This window comes from Chiloscyllium plagiosum, chromosome 31 (genome assembly GCF_004010195.1).
Source record: "Chiloscyllium plagiosum isolate BGI_BamShark_2017 chromosome 31, ASM401019v2, whole genome shotgun sequence".
NCBI lineage: Eukaryota > Metazoa > Chordata > Chondrichthyes > Orectolobiformes > Hemiscylliidae > Chiloscyllium > Chiloscyllium plagiosum.
The window spans coordinates 17,771,092-17,793,271 of record NC_057740.1 but is presented as its reverse complement, the minus strand read 5'-3'; the positions used below and the strand labels follow the sequence as shown (position 1 = coordinate 17,793,271).

The 22,180-nt window shown below is 41.0% G+C and overlaps 1 protein-coding gene across 1 annotated transcript; it reads right to left on the bottom strand.

Annotated features, from left to right (window-relative positions):
* Positions 1 to 467: 467 nt before the first annotated feature.
* Positions 468 to 21,414, bottom strand: ndufa11 (NADH:ubiquinone oxidoreductase subunit A11). Its single transcript, XM_043721077.1, has 4 exons — positions 21,265 to 21,414; positions 12,724 to 12,816; positions 9,091 to 9,213; positions 468 to 1,205 (listed from the first exon to the last, which is right to left on the bottom strand). The coding sequence occupies exons 1-4, from the start codon at positions 21,341 to 21,343 to the stop codon at positions 1,093 to 1,095; spliced, it is 408 nt and encodes a 135-aa protein (XP_043577012.1). The 5' UTR covers positions 21,344 to 21,414; the 3' UTR covers positions 468 to 1,092.
* Between the last annotated feature and the right edge of the window lie 766 nt (positions 21,415 to 22,180).

Below are 22,180 nucleotides of genomic sequence, written 5' to 3'. Positions count from 1 at the left end.
ATCGAAAAGGGACGTAATGGGCAACTTTTTCACACAGAGAATGGTGCATGCATGGAATGAACTGCCAGAGGAAATGGTGGAGGCTGGTACAATTACAACATTTAAAAGGCATCCGGATGGGTATACAAATAGGAAGGGTTTAGAGGGATATGGGCCAAATGCTAGAAAATGGACTAGATTAATTTCGGATATCTGGTCAGCATGGATGAGTTGGACTGAAGGATCTGCTTCCGTGTTGTACATCTGTATGACTATGACACAGTTGGAAGCAACCATACAGTTAAAAAAATAGTGGTTGAGTTTTCTCTATTCCTCTGCAACTTTGTACATATTCACACAAAGCATTGGATGTTCACAGTAAGTACACACTATTTTACTGTTTATTATCAGTATTTAAACATAAACTTACGGGAATCATGTCTGTCTTAGAATCTTACTATGCAGGTCACATGAAATTAGACATAGCATTATAATTGACTTTTTATTAGCTTATGTCAGAGATATTGTTTTGTTAGATGTAAGTTTTACAGCTGTAAGAATACTGGTTTCATGTGGAGAAAACAAATTGCATCAAAATAAACACTGTAAAAAAGGGTCCAATCTCTTTAATCAAACAAACAATCTTTAATGATTACTAATTACCTTCACCTTTTAAATGGAGCAGTTAAACCAACTCACTTTCCACAATGATAGTTAAAAGCTCTGCTGGTGTGTCGAGTAAAAGCCTAATGTTCACTGATGAATGCAACTGTGGGGTTCCACAAGCTAAAAAACGGACATCTCATGAATAGGGCCGTAACCACTTGCCCACCATGCAAGAGTCACAGTGTCTAGCACAAATATGTTGGATCTCTTTCCCTATCAGCACCTCATGCAGGCCACAAGTTGCCCAAGAGAAAAAAAACTAAAGAGGCTGAAAATGGAAATATTAAAGTTACTTTCACTCCTTCAACGTCCTGTAGCAAAACACAATACATATACGTGGCTAAGGTTTACAATTATGCTTTGAAGTGACACAGAGGCAGAAGTATTTTGGTTTTATTGGACACAATACACTACAATTACTATGGCTTGTGGTGTTTTCAGCTGCTTTCAAAGTTTTGGAGGTCCTGATAAGCGCCAGCCTTCCATCATGCCCATCTTTGTGAGAGCTGCGAGTGTGCCAAGGCCAAGGCAGGCAGAGGTACCAGTCATATAGCTATGAGCTGTGAAAAGAGCCAAGGTATTCTTGTATTAAAATTAGAAAATTCTGACAAAACATCATGAATCTAAAACATCATCTTATATCGACAGTAATGCTGCCATACCTGCTGGGTTTCTAACATATTTCTGAATGCATTAGGTTGAGAAACCACGACAGTTTTTGTTTTGCAAAATTATAGCAGTACTGTTTCACATTACTGAAACAAATACTAAACCAATACATTGAAATGAAACATTTAATATGTACTCTGGAGAGATCCCCACACACCTGAAAACACTAACTGCATACCTAGAGCAACACATGCAAAACTTTGTAATAATCACAAACTTCAATCACTTACTATTAGGGATTATAACCCTGAAGTATACTGGAAGCCTTTAAAAGCTAGTTAGGATATAGGTATTAGCATGCAGAGTTTCAAATCTTTGTATTAAATCACAAATCATGGGAAATAATTAGGTGAGAGAATATTACCATGTTTGGTCCTTAATGTTTTCATAAAACCATCTGGTGCTATCTAGTGGACAACATTAGAAACAACAAGTTTAGATAGCAGTATCCTTCAGGGGCATTCACTGATGTCCTTCAATTGTAACCCCTCCAGTCGAACAAGAGAAACAGCTCTTATATCCAACTTGGGGAAAAGAGGGAATAATAAATTTAACTCGGATACCCAAAATTCAAACTACTTTTAGAATAAATCAGAGAATCATCACAATTGAAAATCTCCCAATTATACAACTCTATCACTGTAGGGAACCTCCACAATTGAAAACTCTAATCATTCTTTCTGGTCATTACTAGAACGTTTGCCATCCTGCTGGCCACTGTATAGTATATAGTTCAAGAACCTGAAGGTAAGCAACAAAATTAAATGGGTAGAATTCCGAGGACAGCATTCATCTTAAATGAAACGACCGCAAATTTGGGAATCAGCCCATCACATTCTAGTAATTCATTGAATGTCCCATCCAGGATTACTTAGTTAGTTTGTTAGGAAGTCTATATACAAAATTTGGGCATAGAGTTATAATTCAACTTAATAGGAACTCTAACATAATACACTTAATAGCATCTGTTCACCCTGGGAAATGATGGTCTCTACCCAGACTCTACATTACTTCCATACGGAACATCGCCATAGTGACTGCAAAGGCCAATGTGTGAGTGGGAACTCCTTTCATACTGGCACAAATGAGCAATGTTAGCCCAAAGTCAACTCTTGTTTTTAATGCTATCACTTTTCTATCATAGAAATGTACAGCATGGAAACAGACCCTTCGGTCCAACCTGTCCATGCCGACCAGATATCCCAACCCAATCTAGTCCCACCTGCCAGCACCCGGCCCATTTCCCTCCAAACCCTTCCTATTCATATACCCATCCAAAAGCCTCTTAAACGTTGCAATCATTTGGTCATTTCTTTTATCCTCAGCTCTCTCTATAACTTCTTGACTGCTAGTCTCCTGCACATCGGTCAGCACAAGGACTTCCCAAGTATTGGCTCTGATCTGACTAACCTGAAGTCTTATTGTCGTTCTTTTATTGTAAATGTGGGTGGCAAGTTGGTTTTGTGGTAACAGCATCTCACCATAGAGCATGTAACTTTGGGGATGCAGCCATCATCCATTTGGCTGACATGGCCTAGCCACCAGTGACATTGCTAACCCAACAGGGCAAACATGCTGTGGAACCCTGCATGCTGATGCACTTTCACATTCAACACTGTCTTACCAGATGACAACCACTATTTTCAGATAATTTAATACCAACCAGTAATATTGGCTAATACAGCATATAGCTGAAAATGTGTTGCTGGAAAAGCGCAGCAGGTCAGGCAGCATCCAAGGAGCAGGAGAATCGATGTTTCGGGCATGAGCCCTTCCTTTTCTCCTAATACAGCATATATTTGACCAATTAGAATGTAAGTTATCCCCTGCCAACCAGGCTTTTATACACACACACACATCCCTAAGAATTGGTTCAATTCAAACAAAAATATATAACAAATATTGAAGGGTAGAATAGACTTTATTTTTAAAATGCCACTGAGGATGACTACTGCACTTTTTTCACTATTTATTTAATGTAACATGGACAATAATGAAAAAATGCAAAAAAAAAATGTACAAGTTTAGAGTGCGAAGGCCCGGTAGAAAACTAGTCCAATGAAATTAAAAATCTGGCGAGGGATGCACTAAGGTCGATGAGATAGAAAGATAGTCTCAGTAATGTTATCCATAATTATTTCCCCTCAACAGACCTACATGCTCATGTGAAACTATCCAATTTGCAGTCCAATGTAATTATTAAGTTAACTTCTTTGGGAGGATGAAAAGCATAACACCTTTGCTACAGATTTGTAGGGTTTTGTAGCGTGTTCCAAAAGAGTGACAAAGAAAATTCTACAAAAACTTGGAGAGAAAAAAAAACGAGGCATCCTACACCACCCTCAGTTTAAGAAGAATCAAAGGCCTCCTCACAAAAGCCACTTATCAATTTGTTCATTTCTGAATCTGAACTCCCAATGACATTTTACCATCAATGATAACTTGCATAACGGAATGATTGCCATTTTTTTTGCTATACTGTTACAACATACAGGAATCTAGGCAATAGGTTACCTACTTCAAAGGCAAGTATCTCAAATTAAAGTTTGGCACTTGCTAGTGACAATGGAGATATAGGTTAATCAAAATGTACCACCAATACAGGAACAGAAGTAGGCCATTTATCTCATTAAGTCACTACACCCACGCTTTGTCCCCTGCCATTCAGCCAATTTCCTAGTCAGGTCAATAAGTCATCTTCTTTCTATGAATTTCCATTTCAACTAATAGTTAGTACCCTATGATAGACTTTATCAAATGTCTTTTGGGATGCTTCCTTTCAAGTTAAAAGCCATTCAAAGATATCTTGGAAATGACTGCCAAACTACTCAGACCGCTTGGCATTATGGTAGTCCACAAACCCACCAACACACTAAACGAGCAGCTAATGAACTTGAAAGACCCTATACAAGCAACACTAATGTCATTTACAAGATACCTTGCAAGAACTGTAACAAACATTACATTGGACAAACAGGCAGAAAACTAGCCATCAGGATACATGAACATCAACTAGCCACAAAACAACTTGACCCACTCTCAATAGTATCCTCACATACAAATGAGGAAGGACACCACTTTGACTGCAGTTGACCACATGCCACCAGTGCTTCATCCGGAGGCTCACTGATGATGTTACCTAATATGGTGAAGAAACATCTGAAAATGAACCTTCCAGCTCAGCAAGCAAACATACATCCTAAGAGCCATTTCTTGTATTTTAAGATATCTTTGGTGGCAAATGGAGTTCTTAACCTTTAGGATTTGCCTGGTTCTGCATCTCGTACCATTCTTTTCTTAACACCTTCCACTGGTCTTCCCTTTTGTTTGCACAGTACAGGTCCCTGCATACTAATGCACCTTGCATCTACCAAGTGTAAATAAGTCAGGTTGAGTTCATGTGATTATCTTAAATTTCAAAACCTTTTGCTTTATTTTGAGTTAGAGGAACCTCGATTATACGGATATCAATTATCCAAATTTCGGATTATCTGAAGATGATTTCAAGGTCCACGGTGGCACAGTGGTTAGCACTGTTGCCTCACCGCGCCCGAGACCCGGGTTCAATTCCCGCCTCAGGCGACTAACTGTGTGGAGTTTGCACGTTCTCCCCGTGTCTGCGTGGGTTTCCTCCGGGTGCTCCGGTTTCCTCCCACAGTCCAAAGACCTGCAGGTCAGGTGAATTGGCCATGCTAATTGCCCGTAGTGTTAGGTAAGGGGTAAATGTAGGGGTATGGGTGGGTTGCGCTTCGGCGGGTCAGTGTGGACTTGTTGGGCCGAAGGGCCTGTTTCCACATTGTAATGTAATCTAATCTAATCTAATCTAATTACATTAAAGAGGTATTTCCAACTCTAATCAAATTTTTTGTTTACAATGATTATAAGTGAATTCGGCTTACTGAAATGCTGCCGAGAATAATCCTGGACATCGATGGGATCCCAGGCACCGCCTCCAAATGACCCTCTCTCTCTCTTTCTCCCCACACTTTCCCTGGAGCTCTACACAGAGGTGTACTCAAAATCCCCCTTCCCCAGATAATCTCTCCAACATTGTCCTGTATAGGGCAAAGGTGGAACTTGTCAAAAAACTTGCAGTAAAAAGTTGTGTGTGTGGCTCAGTGTGTGCTATTTTGAGACTCATCGCCCAAAGGCAGCAGCAGTCTTGCTGTTGGTGTCCAGTCTGGTTGCGAGGCTGGGGGAGGGGGGCTCACGCTGTGTGCTGCTGCCTAGTCTCCTGAGCTGACCTAGCAAGTGTTCGCTGTGTCAATCCTATCGAATTGATGGGGTGGTTGGGGAGGTGGGATGGGGGTGTTACAGCGGAAGGCTTCAGCAGTGCTGTAGGTCCCTAGCACACAAGTGTGAGGAAAAAGGAAACTTCAGAGTCCCAGAGGAGAGGCATTGAATCAGTTAACCAAATAATCAATTAGCCAAACAAAATACTGCCCACCTATCTCATTCAGATAATCGAGGTTCATCTGTACACGAGAACTAGGGAAGACATTGATCTTCTGCTGTTTCCCATCATCGCAATGCCTTGGCCAAAGTTGACTTGCCAACCAATCAACAGCATTTTTCTAATGTATTATAAAACTGATTGTTTGAAATATGTCAATTCTTGCATTTGCCCTAAATCAAGCCTCCTTTGAAGAATATTCAAATTCTGTACTAGGTCATTATGTATTTATACAATATCTTTGTGTTATCCTTGATTTTACTTCCAAAATGTTTTAATGCCCTTTCTCTGCTTTCCTAATTTCTTTCTAATTTAAACCCTATATTTTGTGTTCCTCCAGGCTTTTGAAATATGTAGCACTTGAAATACAACACAAGCGTCTCTTCTTTGCCTGATCCCACTCTGCTCTTTCACATTCAGTTGTGCTTGGATTTCTGAGTTCCATCCTTTTTCTTTTGTGGGAGTATACTATCCCATTCATTCTTAAATGTCGCCATTCCCACTGCTCTGATTTTGACTTATCTTTGTGCAGCTGCTTCCAGTGCACCTTTGTGAAATCACATTTCAGAATAGTAAACTGGTCTTTCCCTGGACTGAATACATACACACTTAGTTAAGGGAAAGGACTGACTTAGACTATGCTGACTCTAACTGAATTGTGATCCCTACACCAAAGTATTCTCTCACTATTATATGCTCCAACGGCCCAACTTCATTTTGAATTGATGTGTTCAAGTAGATGTTAATTAATAAAACTGGAAAATTAGTTCAATGCCTTTACCTAGATATAAGATCTTAAGAAGTAGATGCAGACTTGTGCCTGAGTATATTCAATGACACAGCTTTCACCTAGAAGAGAATTTCATAGACTAATGACCTTCTGAAATAATAAATTGCTCATCTTTGCCTTAAATGAGAGACCCACACTTCCAGTGCAGACTGCCCTCACAAATGCCTTATACAAATGTAGCAATACATTCCCCTTTTATATTCCATCCTTTTGTAAGAAAGACTAATATTTTCCAGATGCCTTCCTAACTCTTTCAGGATTAACTTACAAGGACACCCAGATAGTTCTGTACTGTAGCATTCCACAGTCTCTTTCTATTCACATCATATTCTCCTTTACTGCTCAATTAGATCTCAGACATGCCCACACTATACTTCATCCAGAATTTTTATCCACTCACTAAACTATCCCTTTGTAGACTCCTCATATCCTCAACTTATTTTCCTACCTAGCTCTGCATCATTAGCAAATTTAGCTAAATTACACAGTCTGTCCCTTGATCTAAATCATTAACGTAGATGGCAAAAACCTGAGGTCCTAGCACTTAACACAGTTTTCCAACCTGAAAGTGAGCTATTAACCAGAATCGGTTTCCTGCTAGTTTGCCAATCTCCTATCCAATCTAATATACCACACCCAATACTACTAGATCTAATTTTGAATAATAATAATTCATATGCTACCTTATCACGTGTCTTTTGGAAATCCAAATACACTGCATCAACCAGTTGCTCTTTATCCACCCAATTTGTTACATCCTCAAATAATCCAAATAAATTTGTCAGACTATTCTCCTTTCACAACTCCATGTTGACTCTACTTGATTGTACTATTATTTTCTAAATGTATGCACTACCTCCTTAATAATGGATTCTAGCCTTCTACCAATACTTGGTATTAGACCAACCGGTCTACAGTGATTTGCTTTACAGCTCTTACCTTACTTGGAACATTTGCAGTTTTCCAATCTGCAGAGACTTTTCCAGAATCTAAACAACTATGGAAGATTACAACCATTGCATCAACTTCAGCTACTTCTTTCCAGTCCTTGGGACACAGTCCCATGGCTTGATGGCCTATCAGCCTTTAGTTTCATTAGTTTGCAAGGCACCCTTTCTCAACTCAAACTAATTTTTAAAAATCCTCTTTCCATTTGTTTAAAGATTTTCTACAGTTCTTGGGACATTGTGTCTTCTAAGTGAAGGCAGTTATTGATTTTGTTTTGTTTTCAAATGCTTTGCCATTTTCTTGTTCCCCATTATTTATTCAACAAATCTCCCCACTAAAGGGACCAACTTATTTAATTAGCCTTTTTCTTTTTATATACTTGTAGAAGCATTTACATTTCTTACTAGTTTTCTCATATACTCCAACTTCCCCATCTTTACTGTTACTTTTAAGTAACTTTTGTTAATAAAATGTTAACAATGTTCTGGGCTATCACTAATCTTTCCACATTGCATGTTTCTTTTCAATTGTTTTTCTCTAAATTGTTCAGCTAACCAAAGACCCTTCTAGGAGTCTTTCTTTCTTAAATGGAGTAACTGTTGAGTATTAGGAAATATCTTCTTAAATGCCTGCCACTGCTTCTCGATCATCTTACTCCACATTAGCCAACTCTATCGTCATAAAGAGTTAAGACTAAACCATGAGCTTCAGATCCAAATTTCTCCTGCTCAAACTGAATGTTAATTCCTATTATGTTATATTCAACCTTATCTAGAGGATCCATTGCCAGGAGGTGATTATTTAATCCTGTCTCATTATCTGCTCTAAAATTGACTGTTCCCTGATTGGATCCAAAATAAATTATTCCAAGAAAACACTCTCAAATATACCCTATGGACTAATTTTACAGGCTACTTTTGTCAATTTCATTTATCTAATCCAAATTTAAACTTTACCACATTATTTGAGAAATCTCTCACAATCAATTATTCATTGCTTCATATTCCTTCCTTTAGTGTAATTATGAAGGGAAGCTATTCCCAATAGTTACTTGCTTTTTTTGTTATTTCATATCTCTGCTGAAACTGATCCTACATGTTGATTCTCTGAAACAAATCATTTTTCACTATCACGCTGCTCTTGTCCATTATTAACAGAGACACTCCACCTTATTTTCTTCCTGTCTTTCCAAAAGGAAGATCAAATACACCTTAATATCCAGAACTTAGCTGTGGTGACATTGCAAACATGCCTCAATATTGGGGATCATATCATATTCATTAATTTCTAATCATTCTATCAACACATTCATCTTGTTTAAAATGCTGTACACATTCAGACTGAGATGTTTTAATTCCCTGCTTTTTGCAATTTTAACTAGTCTGACCGGTTTATGCTTTCTCTTATATCATCTTTGTCCCACACATTAAAAATGTAACAAAAATGAGAGATTAAATCTAATGAGTTCCTTGCATTGTCAAATTTCCTTAAAAGAAAAATATTTGTTTTGAACATATTGTTTTCCAGTAGCCGTAACAAACTTCTCAAAAAATTCATTCACCAGACCACAGTAACAAGCACTCACTTCTCACTCCAAGAAGGATTCCTGAAGCACAGCCTCCAATGAAATAATTCAATGGATCATCTTCTGTTCCTCTTATTTGTGAAGTAAGGCAGGTTGTTACTCCAAAAATTGCACCAAGTGCAGCTAAAAAGCAAATGGATATTAGGGCTTATTATATTGCTCAAAAGACAGATTTCAAAATATAATGTGGTAATTGCTAAATTACGAGATTTTTGGTCAAACACCACCTGATAAGAATAGTCCAGAATTCAATCTATTGAAAAGGAAGATTGAGGATATACTGAACACAACCTGATTTCTTTATGCAGATGCCAAACAAAATTAATAATGTAAAAAGCAGTGGGTCCACAAAATTCTAGGACAGTAAATACTGCATGATAATCATGCAATGACTCTGGATAATGCAGGCTTAACTGTCAAGTTTTTTTTCGATTTTAGTTACTGTGCAGGATAAAGAATGGTCATCTGTTGAAGCAGAAGTCTCCCTAACCATTATGGCATTTGTATTTTAATTTGATCAATTTTTTTGTCTTATTATTTTAATGTAATGGTTACAAATGTAATTTATATTCATTTCTAACCACGTCTTTTTATCTTACTTTCTTGGTAGACTTAAATAATCTAGATCTATTTTACATATTGGTGTTACTTAATAAAATGAAACACTTAATGAAGCCCATCTTTGACCTATGGTAGTTTTGGAGGTCATGCTAAATCTACACAAGGTACTGGTCAGTCCACACGTGGAATACTGTGAACAGTTTTGGACCCCTTATCTAAAGCAAGTTACAATTGCATTGGAAGCAGCGCAGAGAACGCACATTAGGTTGATCCCAGGTATGGAAAAGAATGAGGGGAGACTGGATTGAAATATACGACTGTCAGAGAACTTGACAGGATAGATGTGAAAAAGCTATTTCCCCTTGAGGGACAGTCTAAGAGCAGAGGGCAAACTCAGAGTGAAGGGTTGCCCATTCAGGCAGAAGTTAGGAAGATATTTTCTTTCTCTCTCGCTCTCTCTCTCTGTGCTAAATCTGTGAAATTCTTTACTGCTGAGGGTTGTCAAGGCTTGGTCATGGAGTACAATCAAGGCTGAGATAGACAAATTCCGAATGTTTAAGGTAGTCAAGGGTTATGGGGATAAAGCAAGAAAGTGGAATTGGGGATTATCAGGTCAACCATGATCTCATTGAATGGTAGAGATCACCTGATGAGTTGGCCTACTTCTGCTCCTATATCTTATGGACTTGTATCAGAGAGCTCAAACACATTCTGTTTTGCCATTTTCTCCTCGAGTCTCAATATTCCTCTCCTCCATTAAACTAATAATCTTCATCGACTCAAAGAATCATAGAATCCCTACAGTGTGGAAATAGACCAATTGGCCTGACCTTCCGAAGAGCATCCCACTCAGACCCACCACCACTATCCTATCCCTATAACCCTGCATTCCCCATGACTGACCCACCTAGCCTGCAAATCCCTGGACACTCTGGGTAATTTAGCATTGCCAATCCACCTAACCTGCGCATCTTTGGATTGTGGGAGGAAACCAGAGGTCCTGGAGGAAACCCATGCAGACACTGGGAGAATGTGCAAACGCTGTATAGACGGTCGCCTGAGGCTGGAATCAAACGCAGGTCCCCAGCGCTGAGCCACCATGCAGCCCCAAATCAATCTCATTTTGTTCCAACACCCAATTATACTACTTTACCTCAACAATCTGAAATACTGGCAGCAACAACTAGTCTCTTTCCTGCAGAAGCACTTCAAAGATCTTCCAACCAACATTAGAAACGAATGGGGATGTTGATTATGATTGCATGGTGCCAATATAATTCACAGTTCTTCAGATACTGAAGCAGTTCATGCCCACAGTCAGCAAGACCTGAATAAAATTGAAGCTCGGGCTGATAAGAGGCAAGCAACATTCAGTCAAATGCTATGAATATCTCCAAAATAGATAATCTATCATTTTCATTTGACGTTCACCGCTATCAACTCATGAAGTTACCATCTTACTGTAACTGAATGAAAAAGCTACTTAAATCCTGAGGCTACAAGAGCAGGTTTGAGGCTGGGAATTCCTCAGTGAGTAACTCACCTCCAGACTTCACCTAATTCTGTCATCATCTCTAAAGGTTCAAGTCACAAGTTGTGTTGGAATATTTTCCATTTGTCGAGAGGAAAGCAGCTCCAATAACACAAGAAGCAAAACCAAAGCAGTAAGCTTGATAAGCACGCCACACCACCTTAAATATTCTCTTGATATCCCCTGACATAAGTAGCAGCAGTGTTTACCATCTGCAAGCTGCACTGAGGCAGCTGACCAGGTTCTTCAAAGCACCTTCCAAATCAAAACTCTAACATCTAGAAGGACTAGGATAACATATGCAAGGGAATGCCATAACCTGCAAGTTTATCTTCAGTCACAGACAATCCTGATTATTAGAATTATAAAATTGCTCTTTCACTGGATCAAAATTCTGGAAACTCCCTCCTATATTTAACAGAAGATACGTTCCAATAGTTTAAGACCATGGCTTACCACCACCTTAAGACAATAAGAAAAACAAACAGGAGTAGGCCGTTTGGCCCCGTGAGCTTGCTCTGCTATTCAATAGGATCATAACTGATCTGACACACCTTACCCACAAGTTTTGAGAAGATTTGTAGCTCCGGTTGAGGTTCTGGATGTAGGTTTGCTCGCTGAGCTGGAAGGTTCGTTTCCAGACATTTCTTCACCCTACTAGGTGACATCTTCAGTGGTCCTCCAGGCAAAGCACTGCTGATAATTCCTGCTTTCATAGGAAATAATATCACCAACCCAAAGAAACCCAAACATATAAATAGAAAACTGAAGATGTTACCTAGTAGGGTGACGAAATGTCTGGAAATGAATCTTCCAGCTCAACGAACAAACCTACATCCACTCCTTACCCACTTTTCTGTCATTTCCTCGTAATGCTCGATTCCCTCCTCTCTTTCAATCTTAAATACACACACTTTCAAAAGGATAATTAGAGATGAGCGATAATTGCTGTTTGTCAAAACCATATATAAAAAATTTCCACATCTCCTTTACACCAGTTGTCATCATCTCCTTTGTTTGCATAACAGTACTTGCCATTTTAAACATACAAACAGTTCCCTTGATGTTACACTGTCTAAAATCGTATTCATGTTGGTCATATTATTCTGGTTTAGGTTTAAGAATTCAGCAAGACTATTGAAGTGCTCCAAAAGAGAATGATTCATAAGCCACTTCCAAAATGTTCAAACAGTACACTCAATATATTACATTCATTTCTCTTTCTTAATACTTCACTCCCACTGGTACTTTTATACTTAAGGTAAAATTTATGCTGAACGTTTCCTTTGCTGTGCTATCAATGCCCCAGCACAGCCCACATTGATCCTAGCATTTAAGAACCCCATAGAGTGTCAATGTCTCTTAAGAATTCATGCTGCCAAATAGAACTACATTCCCCAGAATCATAAGCATCCACAGTACGGAAGTAAAACAATAAAAGTACTTGATGAAGACAGATTCTCCTGAGAAACAATGAATGAGAAAAACTTCTTTGAAAATAACAAACATACTGGGCTATACCATACACAATGCCTCCTTACCCATAGTTAGGGTGCCATTGGTTGCTGTACGCACTGCCTCAACAACACTTTTAGGTGGCAATGCAACAATATGATAGGCCGAGCCGACGAGACCTGGAGAAGAGAAAGTATAATCACAAAATCACATCAAAATTGCACACACTGTTGAAAATAACCATTAACACAAACATTTTCACTTACAATGTTCCCTACCACAAACAATTGCCAAATGTTACCCACAAACCTGAGTAACGAGATCCAAAACAGGATTGTTCTGAAGATTTCTTTGTTTCAAACACAAATAATCACATAGCTAAGTGAAAAATCTAACTTAAAAAAAAAGTGTATTCCATCTAATCAACTCATATACATGCAAGAAAGTTCAAGAGCTCGTGTAAGATTCACGTCTTAAACTTAAATAAAGGCAATTACAAAGGTATGAAAATAGTTCAAATAGTAAAGTGGTTTTAAAAAAAAATCAACAGCACACATCCAAGAAGTTTCATAACTCGCAGCAAAGATATGTTCCTTTGAAAAAAATGGTAAACCAAGAAAGTTACAGATACTATCAAATTGAAAAGTACAAAATGCAATGCTGTCAAGGTTGGCGCAGTAGGCCAGAACATTGGGAAAACTTCAGATACAGCAAAGGATGCCTTAAAGAAAAGAGAAATCAGCAAGAATTAGAAACTGAAAAGAGCAGCTAAAGTAAGCATTTGCCTCTAATAGGGAAGGGACTACAAAATTATTGATGGATAACGAGGAAATGGCAGAAACATTGACCAAGTATTTTATATCTGTCTTCACAGTAGAAATTACAAAAGCAACTCAAAAATACTAGAAAATCAAGATTTAAAACGGAAGGAGGAACTACAATTTATCATAACATTCAAGAAAATGTATGAGGAAATAATAGAAACTAAAAGCTGACAAATTCCCAAATCTGATAGCCTACATCCTAATGTCTTTAAAAAAAAGAGGCTGCAAAGATAGCGAATGTGTTGTTTGCATTCTTGCAAAATTCTAAACATTTTGCCATGCATATTGGACAACTGGAGTTTGGAAAACCCAAGATTGGAAAACCACAGCACGGTGGCACAGTGGGTGGGCGGCATGGTGGCACAGTGGTTAGCACTGTTGCCTCACAGCGCCAGAGACCCGGGTTCAATTCCCGACTCAGGCGACTGACTGTGTGGAGTTTGCACATTCTCCCCGTGTCTGCGTGGGTTTCCTCCGGGTGCTCCGGTTTCCTCCCACAGTCCAAAGATGTGCAGGTCAGGTGAATTGGCCATGCTAAATTGCCCGTAGTGTTAGGTTAAAGGGGTAAATGTAGGGGTATGGGTGGGTTGCGCTTCAGCGGGTCGGTGTGGACTTGTTGGGCCGAAGGGCCTGTTTCCACACTGTAAGTATTCTAATCTAATATTCAAGAAAGGCTGGAGACAGAAAGCAGGCAACTACAAGCCAGTTATTCAAAAGTCTGCTATTGGCAAAAGTCTGCTATTGAGAATTCAATATTAAGGGAGCAGTAGCAGGACATTTAGAAAATCAATATACAAACCATGCATAGTCAATGAAAAGAAAATTCTCTTTGCCTAATTTATTAGCAAACAGGTGGATAAAGAAGTATCAGCAGATGCAGTGTAACTGGATTTCCAAAAGACACTCAATAAAAAGTACCACACAAAAAGTTACTAAGAAAGAAGCTCATGGTGGTAGGGCTGATGTCGTAGTATGACTAAAGGTTTGGTTAACTAACAGGAAACAACAGTCTTGTTTAAATGGCAATTTTGCAATTGAAAAACTGGAAAAAACAGGAGGGCCAAAGTAATCAGGGCTGATAACCTCAACTATTTATAATCAATATCAAAAATTTAGATAAAAAGGAACCAAATGCAAAATTAACTACAAGGACAGGTCAGAAAGCAAGTGTGGGGAAGACACAAAGAGTTTGCAAAGAGATATAGACAGGTTATGTGACTGAGCAAAAAGCCGGCAAATAGAATATATAGTGTAAAAATATGAGGTTGCCTACTTTGATGAGAATAGGGGAGCGGAAAGGACAGAGACTGTAGAAGGCAGTGGAAGAGAGGGAGTTGGATGTCTTTGTACATGGTTATCACATGGAATCAATAACGAGGACAGATTTGTTGGCTATTCAAGGAGAAAGTGAGGACTGCAGATGCTGGAGATCAGGGCTGAAAACGTGTTGCTGGAAAAGCGCAGGAGGTCAGGCAGCATCCAAGGAGCAGGGGAAAAATCGACGTTTCGGGCATGAGCCCTTCTTCGGGAATGAGGAAAGTGTGCCCAGCAGGCTAAGATAAAAGGTAGGGAGGAGGGACTTGGGGAGGGCCCCTCCCCAAGTCCCTCCTCCCTACTTTTTATCTTAGCCTGCTGGGCACACTTTCCTCATTCTTGAAGGGCTCATGCCCAAAACGTTGATTCTCCTGCTCCTTGGATGCTGCCTGACCTATTGAAAGATGATTGCCTAGTCTGAGTGAAGCTGAAACAAAGAACAAGCAATCTAACAATACAATGTCAACAGACCTATCAAAAGCTCGGAGGAAAGAGCTGGGTGCTATTAATCCATAAGACCATATGACACAGGAGTGGAAGTAAGGCCATTCGGCCCATCGAGTCCACTCTGCCATTCAATCATGGCTGATGGGCATTTCAACTCCACTTACCCACATTCTCCCTGTAGCCCTTAATTCCTTGTGACATCAAGAATTTATCAATCTCTGCCTTGAAGACATTTAGCGTCCCGGCCTTCACTGCACTCTGCGGCAATGAATTCCACAAGCCCACCACTCTCTGGCTGAAGAAATATCTCCACATTTCTGTTCTGAATTTACCCCCTCTAATTCTAAGGCTGTGTCCACGGGTCCTCGTCTCCTCGCCTAACGGAAACAATTTCCTAGCGTCCACCTTCTCCAAGCCATGTATTATCTTGTAAGTTTCTAATGGATCTTCTCTTAATCTTCTAAACTCCAATGAATACAATCCCAGGATCCTCAGCCTTTCCTCGTATGTTAGATCTACCATTCCAGGGATCATCCGTGTGAATCTCCGCTGGACACGCTCCTGTGCCAGTACGTGCTTCCTGAGGTGTGGGGACCAAAACTGGATACAGTACTCCAAATGGGGCCTAACCAGAGCTTTATTGGTTGTGGCGACGCTGCGGGGAATAAAATGCTCATATTCTAGCAGACTCGCCTCTTGGTCGTTTGTTCTGTGTCAGACTACTCTCCTAAGAACCTGACCTTGAGAATTTTTTAAAACACTTTCTTAATCACGGACTAACCTGCATGTTTACCTTTAGAGAATCCTTGACTAGCACTTCCAGATCCCTTTGTACTTTGGCTTTTTGAATTTCCTCACCGTTTAAAAAGTAGTCCATGCTTGTATTCTTTTTTCCAAAGTGCAAAACCTCGCATTTGCTCACATTGAATTCCATCAGCCATTTCCTGGACCACTCTCCCAAACTGTCTACATCCTTCTGCAGCCTCCCCACTTCCTCAGTACTACCTGCCTGTCCACCTAACTTCGTATTATCGGCAAACTTTGCTAGAATGTCCCCAGTCCCTTCATCCAGGTCATTAATATATAATGTAAACAGCTGCGGCCCCAACACTGAACCCTGCGGGACACCGCTTATCACCGGCTGCCAATCTGAAAGAGAACCTTATCCCAACTCTCTGCCTTCTGTCAGACAGCCAATCACCAATCCATGCCAGTAGCTCACCTTGAACACCATGGGCCCTCACCTTACTCAGCAGCTTCCCGTGTGGCACCTTATCAAAGGCCTTTTGGAAGTCGAGATAGACCACATCCACTGGGTGTCCCTGGTCTAACCTACTTGTCACCTCTTCAAAGAATTCCAACAGGTTTGTCGGGCATGACCTCCCCTTACTAAATCCATGTTGACTTGTTCTAATCCAACCCTGCTCTACCAATAATTTAGAAACCTCATCCTTAATGATGCATTCTAGAATTTTACCAACAACCGAGGTTAGGCTAATTGGCCTATAATTTTCCATCTTTTGTCTTGATCCTTTCTTGAACAAGGGGGTTACAACAGCGATCTTCCAATCATCCAGGACTTTCCCTGACTCCAGTGACTTTTGAAAGATCTCAACCAACGCCACCGCTATTTCCTCAGCCACCTCCCTCAGAACTCTAGGATGTAGCCCATCGGGGCCAGGAGATTTATCAATTTTAAGACCTTTTAGCTTTTCTAGCACTTTCTCTTTTGTAATGGCAACCATACCCAACTCAACACAATAGTACAGAGGAGGAAGTGCTGGATGTCTTGAAAAGGGTAAAGGTGGATAAATCCTCAGGACCTGATCAGGTATACCCTAGAACTCTGTGGGAAGCTAGAGAAGCGATTGCTGGACCTCTTGTGAGATATTTGTATCATTGATAGTCACAGGTGAGGAGCCGGAAGACTGGAGTTTGGCAAACGTGGTGCCACTGTTTAAGAAGGGCAGTAAAGACAAGCCAGGGAACTATAGACCAATGAGCCTGACATCAGTGATGGGCAAGTTGTTGGAGGGAATCCTGAGGGACAGGATGTACATGTATTTATAAAAGCAAGGACTGATTAGGGGTAGTCAACATGGTTTTGTGTGTGGGAAATCATGTCTCACAAACTTGATTGAGTTTTTTGAAGAAGTAACAAACAGGATTGATGAGGGCAGAGCGGTAGATGTGATCTATATGGACTTCAGTAAGGTGTTCAACAAGGTTCCCCATGGCAGACTGATTAGCAAAGTTAGATTTCACGGAATACAGAGAGAACTAGCCATTTGGATACAGAACTGGCTCAAAGGTAGAAGACAGCGGGTGGTGGTGGAGGGTTGTTTTTCAGACTGGAGGCCTGTGACCAGTGGAGTGCCACAAGGATCAGTGCTGGGCCCTCTACTTTTGTCATTGACATAAATGATTTGGATGTGAGCATACGAGTTTGCAGATGACACCAAAATTGGAGGTGTAGTGGACAGCGAAGAGGGTTACCTCAGATTACAACCGGATCTTGACCAGATGGGCCAATAGGCTGAGAAGTGGCAGATGGAGTTTAATTCAGATAAATGCAAGGTACTGCATTTTGGGAAAGCAAATCTTAGCAGGACTTATACACTTAATGGTAAGGTCCTAGGGAGTGTTGCTGAACAAAGAGACCTTGGAGCGCAGGTTCATAGCTCCTTGAAAGAAGGCGTTTGGTATGCTTTCCTTTATTGGTCAGAGTATGGAGTACAGGAGTTGGGAGGTCATGTTGCGGCTGTACAGGACATTGGTTAGGCCACTGTTGGAATATTGCATGCAATTCTGGTCTCCTTCTTATTGGAAAGATGTTGTGAAAGATGTCAGAAAAGATTTACAAGGATGTTGCCAGGGTTGGAGGATTTGAGCTATAGGGGGAGGCTGAACAGGCTGGGGCTGTTTTCCCTGGAGCATCGGAGGCTGAGGGGTGATCTTATAGAGGTTTACAAAATTATGAGGGGCATGGATAGGGTAAATAGACAAAATCTTTTCCTTGGGGTCCGGGAGTCCAGAACTATAGGGCATTAGGTTTAGGGTGAGAGGGGAAAGATATAAAAGAGACCTAAAGGGCAACATTTTCACACAGAGGGTGTTACATGTATGGAATAAGCTGCCAGAGGAAGTGGTGGAGGCTTGTACAATTGCAATATTTAAGAGGCATTTGGATGGGTATACGAATAGGACGGGTTTGGAGGGATATGGGTCGGATGCTGGCAGGTGGGACTAGATTGGGTTGGGATATCTGGTCAGCATGGACGGGTTGGACTGAAGGGTCTGTTTCCATGCTGTACATCTCTATGATTCTAAGACTTGTTGCCAGGAGCTACTACCAAGTTGTTATGTCAAAAGGATGGGGTGGGATCAACATTAAGAGCCTGACAGTGCAGGGACAGGAAGAAAAGCAATTACGAAGAATGATCTGTCTCGTGGGAATAGACAAAAGGGGGACCAAGGGACTCTAATCTGATTAGGCTAGAGAAGGATGCTTTGATGAAGCATGTCATAGGCCACTGTGACGTTAAGGGTTATTGCACATGGGCCACCGCAAACATCACTTCCAACATTATTTGTGGCACCAGTCGTGATCTCTGCTGTTCCTATCATCACTCATCAACTCAAAGGAATCAGGCAAAGAAAAGCAACGTCATTTTCAAACTGACCTGGGCTCTCAATTGTTGTGTTTTGTATTAGAGGCAGACAGAGCAAAACAGGTCCAAGCTTAGATGCACACGACAATACAGGTTGAAAGAAAAGAGGGGACAAACACAAGTACAAAAAAAAATACAAGGTTTAAGATGATAAAACTTGTGCATAAGAATATGTGAGGCTAGAGATTGGTTTTATTCACTATCACAGATGAACGAGTCAAGTGAATCACCCATGAGAACATGCTTATAAAATCTAAAATGGAAACCATTTTGTTCTCAAGCATCTGGATCTTGCTTTCAGCATTATATCTGAAAAGAATGTACAGTATAGGGAATCTAGGGAGAGGGTAAAGGAGTGCCAGAACATGATTTGCTCCTCTGACAGGCCAGCATACAACCAATGAGTCAAGTGGCCTTCTTCCACGTTCAATGATTTTATGATTGTGTTTTTAATCATTAAGAGCCAGCAAGTGTCCTGCTTATTTCCAAGGATAAGGGGAACTGATGGCCTAGTGGTATTAATCCAGAGACCCAAGCATTGTTCTGGAAACCTAGGCTCAAATCCCCTCATTGCAAATGGTGAGATTTGAATTCAATAGAAATCTGAAATCAAGCCTATTGATGATCATGAAATCATTGACAATTGTTAGAAAAATCCATCTGGTTCACTAATGCCCTTGAGCGAAGGAAACTCTCAGCCTTACCTGGCCTGGCCTAATGTGATTCCAGACCCACAGCAATGTGGTTGACTCTGAATGCTCTCTGGTCAATTAGGGATGGACAATAAATACTGATCTAGCCAGCAATGCCCATGTTCCAGGAATGAATTTAAAAAAAAGAATGATACCATAAGACCATAAGACATAGGAGCGTGAGTAATGCTCTCTGGTCAATTAGGGATGGACAATAAATACTGATCTAGCCAGCAATGCCCATGTTCCAGGAATGAATTTAAAAAAAGAATGATACCATAAGACCATAAGACATAGGAGCGTGAGTAAGGCCATTCGGCCCATCGAGTCCACTCCGCCATTGAATCATGGCTGATGGGCATTTCAACTCCACTTACACGCATTCTCCCTGTAGCCCTTAATTCCTTGTGACATCAAGAATTTATCAATTTCTGCCTTGAAGACATTTAGTGTCGCAGCCTCCACTGCACTCTGTGGCAATGAATTCCACAGGCCCACCACTCTCTGGCTGAAGAAATGTCTCAGCATTTCTGTTCTGAATTTACCCCCTCTAATTCTAAGGCTGTGTCCACGGGTCCTCGTCTCCTCGCCTAACGGAAATAATTTCCTAGCATCCACCCTCTCCAAGCCATGTATTATCTTGTAAGTTTCTATTAGATCTCCCCTTAATCTTCTAAACTCCAATGAATATAATCTCAGGATCCTCAGCCGTTCCTCATATGTTAGACCAACCATTCCAGGGATCATTCGTGTGAATCTCCGCTGGACACGCTCCAGTGCCAGTATGTCCTTCCTCAGGTGTGGGGACCAAAACTGGACACAGTATTCTAAATGGGGCCTAACCAGAGCTTTATAAAGTCTCAGTAGCACATCAGTGCTTTTATATTCCAACCCTCTTGAGAGGGTTGGAATATAAAAGGGATACAGTCCACAAGAGGCCACTTCTGGAGGGAAGATAATGCTGTGATGTTACCGGGTTAGCAATTCAGTAGTACAGGCGAGCACTCTGAGAATGACAGTTTAATTCACATATTTAAACACAATTAAACCTGAAATATGACTACACTCACTAGTAGTAACCATGAATTTAATCACTGATTGCTGTAAATGTCCTTGAGAGAACAAAATATGTCACTTTACTTGGATTGGCTTACATGGGCTCCAGACCAACAGGAATGTGGACTTTTAAAAAAAAACTAAATGTTCTCTGAATTGGACAAGCAAGCAACACTTCAAGGGCAACTAGAGATGGGCACCAAACGCTGGGCTTGCCTATGACATCTATAGCAACATGCACATCCCATGAAATAATTAAAACATTGGCCCAATGTGCTTGTGCCATCCAATCTCATCTCCTTTTAGGCCAGCAACACTCTTAACTTGTCAGAGGCCTAGGTTCAAGTACCACCGCTCTACAAGTTTATCATAACACATCTGATCAGGTTGATTAAAAGCATATACCTTTTCCTTTACAAATTACTATTCAATCTGCTTGCAGTATCTCTTCTGGCAGTGCCCGCCATACCATCCCGAAGCTGTGTGTGTACATGAAATAAAATACTCAGTAACCCCCTGCCCCTGTGTAAAGGTTAAAGGTTCAGCTGGTGGATGGCGCTCGTCCCTCTGTTCCCGCATTTAGTGAATCCTCCCATTTCCACCCCCCGGATCCCAGCACTCACCGAGGCCTGCCCCAGCCTGTGTAGCGGCCCATGTTTTGTTGGGACAGTGCTCGCCATCGGCCGAGTCCCAGTAGCCCATCACCGAGCGCCTCAAGGACACCGTCTCCACTGCGGGGAAACCAGTCAGATATCGCGAGAGGACGGCGGGGCCGGGAGCACGTGACCGGCGGAGCGCAGGCGCAATGAGCTCGCGCTCGGGGTGTGATGGCGGCGGGAGTGTGCGTGTGCGTGCGCGAGCGGTGCATCTCTGTGGAGGATTGTCGGATCTGGAGGTCAATCCGGGGGCGGGGAAATGACTGAGATATACTGAATGAGTGTTAAAATTAGGCTGAAGTTCGGTGTGGGGGATCCAAACTGAAAATGCTGGCGAAACTCAGCAGGCTTTAGCAGCAAGGTTAAAAACAAGGACTGCAGATGCTGGAAACCAGAGCCGAGATCAGAGTGTTGCTGGAAAAGCACAGCAGGTCAGGCAGCATCCGAGGAGCAGGAACATCGACGTTCATCAGGAATAGAGACCTCGGATGCTGCCTGACCTGCTGTGCTTTTCCAGCAACACTAATCTCGGCTCTAGCAGCATCCGTGGGGAAAGCTGCAGAGTTTACGTGTCCCCGTGGTCTGCCAGATCTGTTTCTCCAGTAATTTCTGTTTTAATGTGTTTATTTCAGGTTTTCTTACTATTCCGCTTTTATTTTAAGTGCGGGATTCATGAGTAGCAGAGCATTAGAATAGGCAAGGTTAGAGGTAATACAGACATTGCAGCATTCGAGAGGGTAAAAAACCAGGAATACAAATTGTACTCGAACGTGAAAGTACTGGAGCTCCTTTTCGAAATATCAATCAATCAGATTAGTATGTGTCATAGAGATATACAGCATGAAACAGACCCTTCAGTCCAACTCATCCATGCCTACCAGAT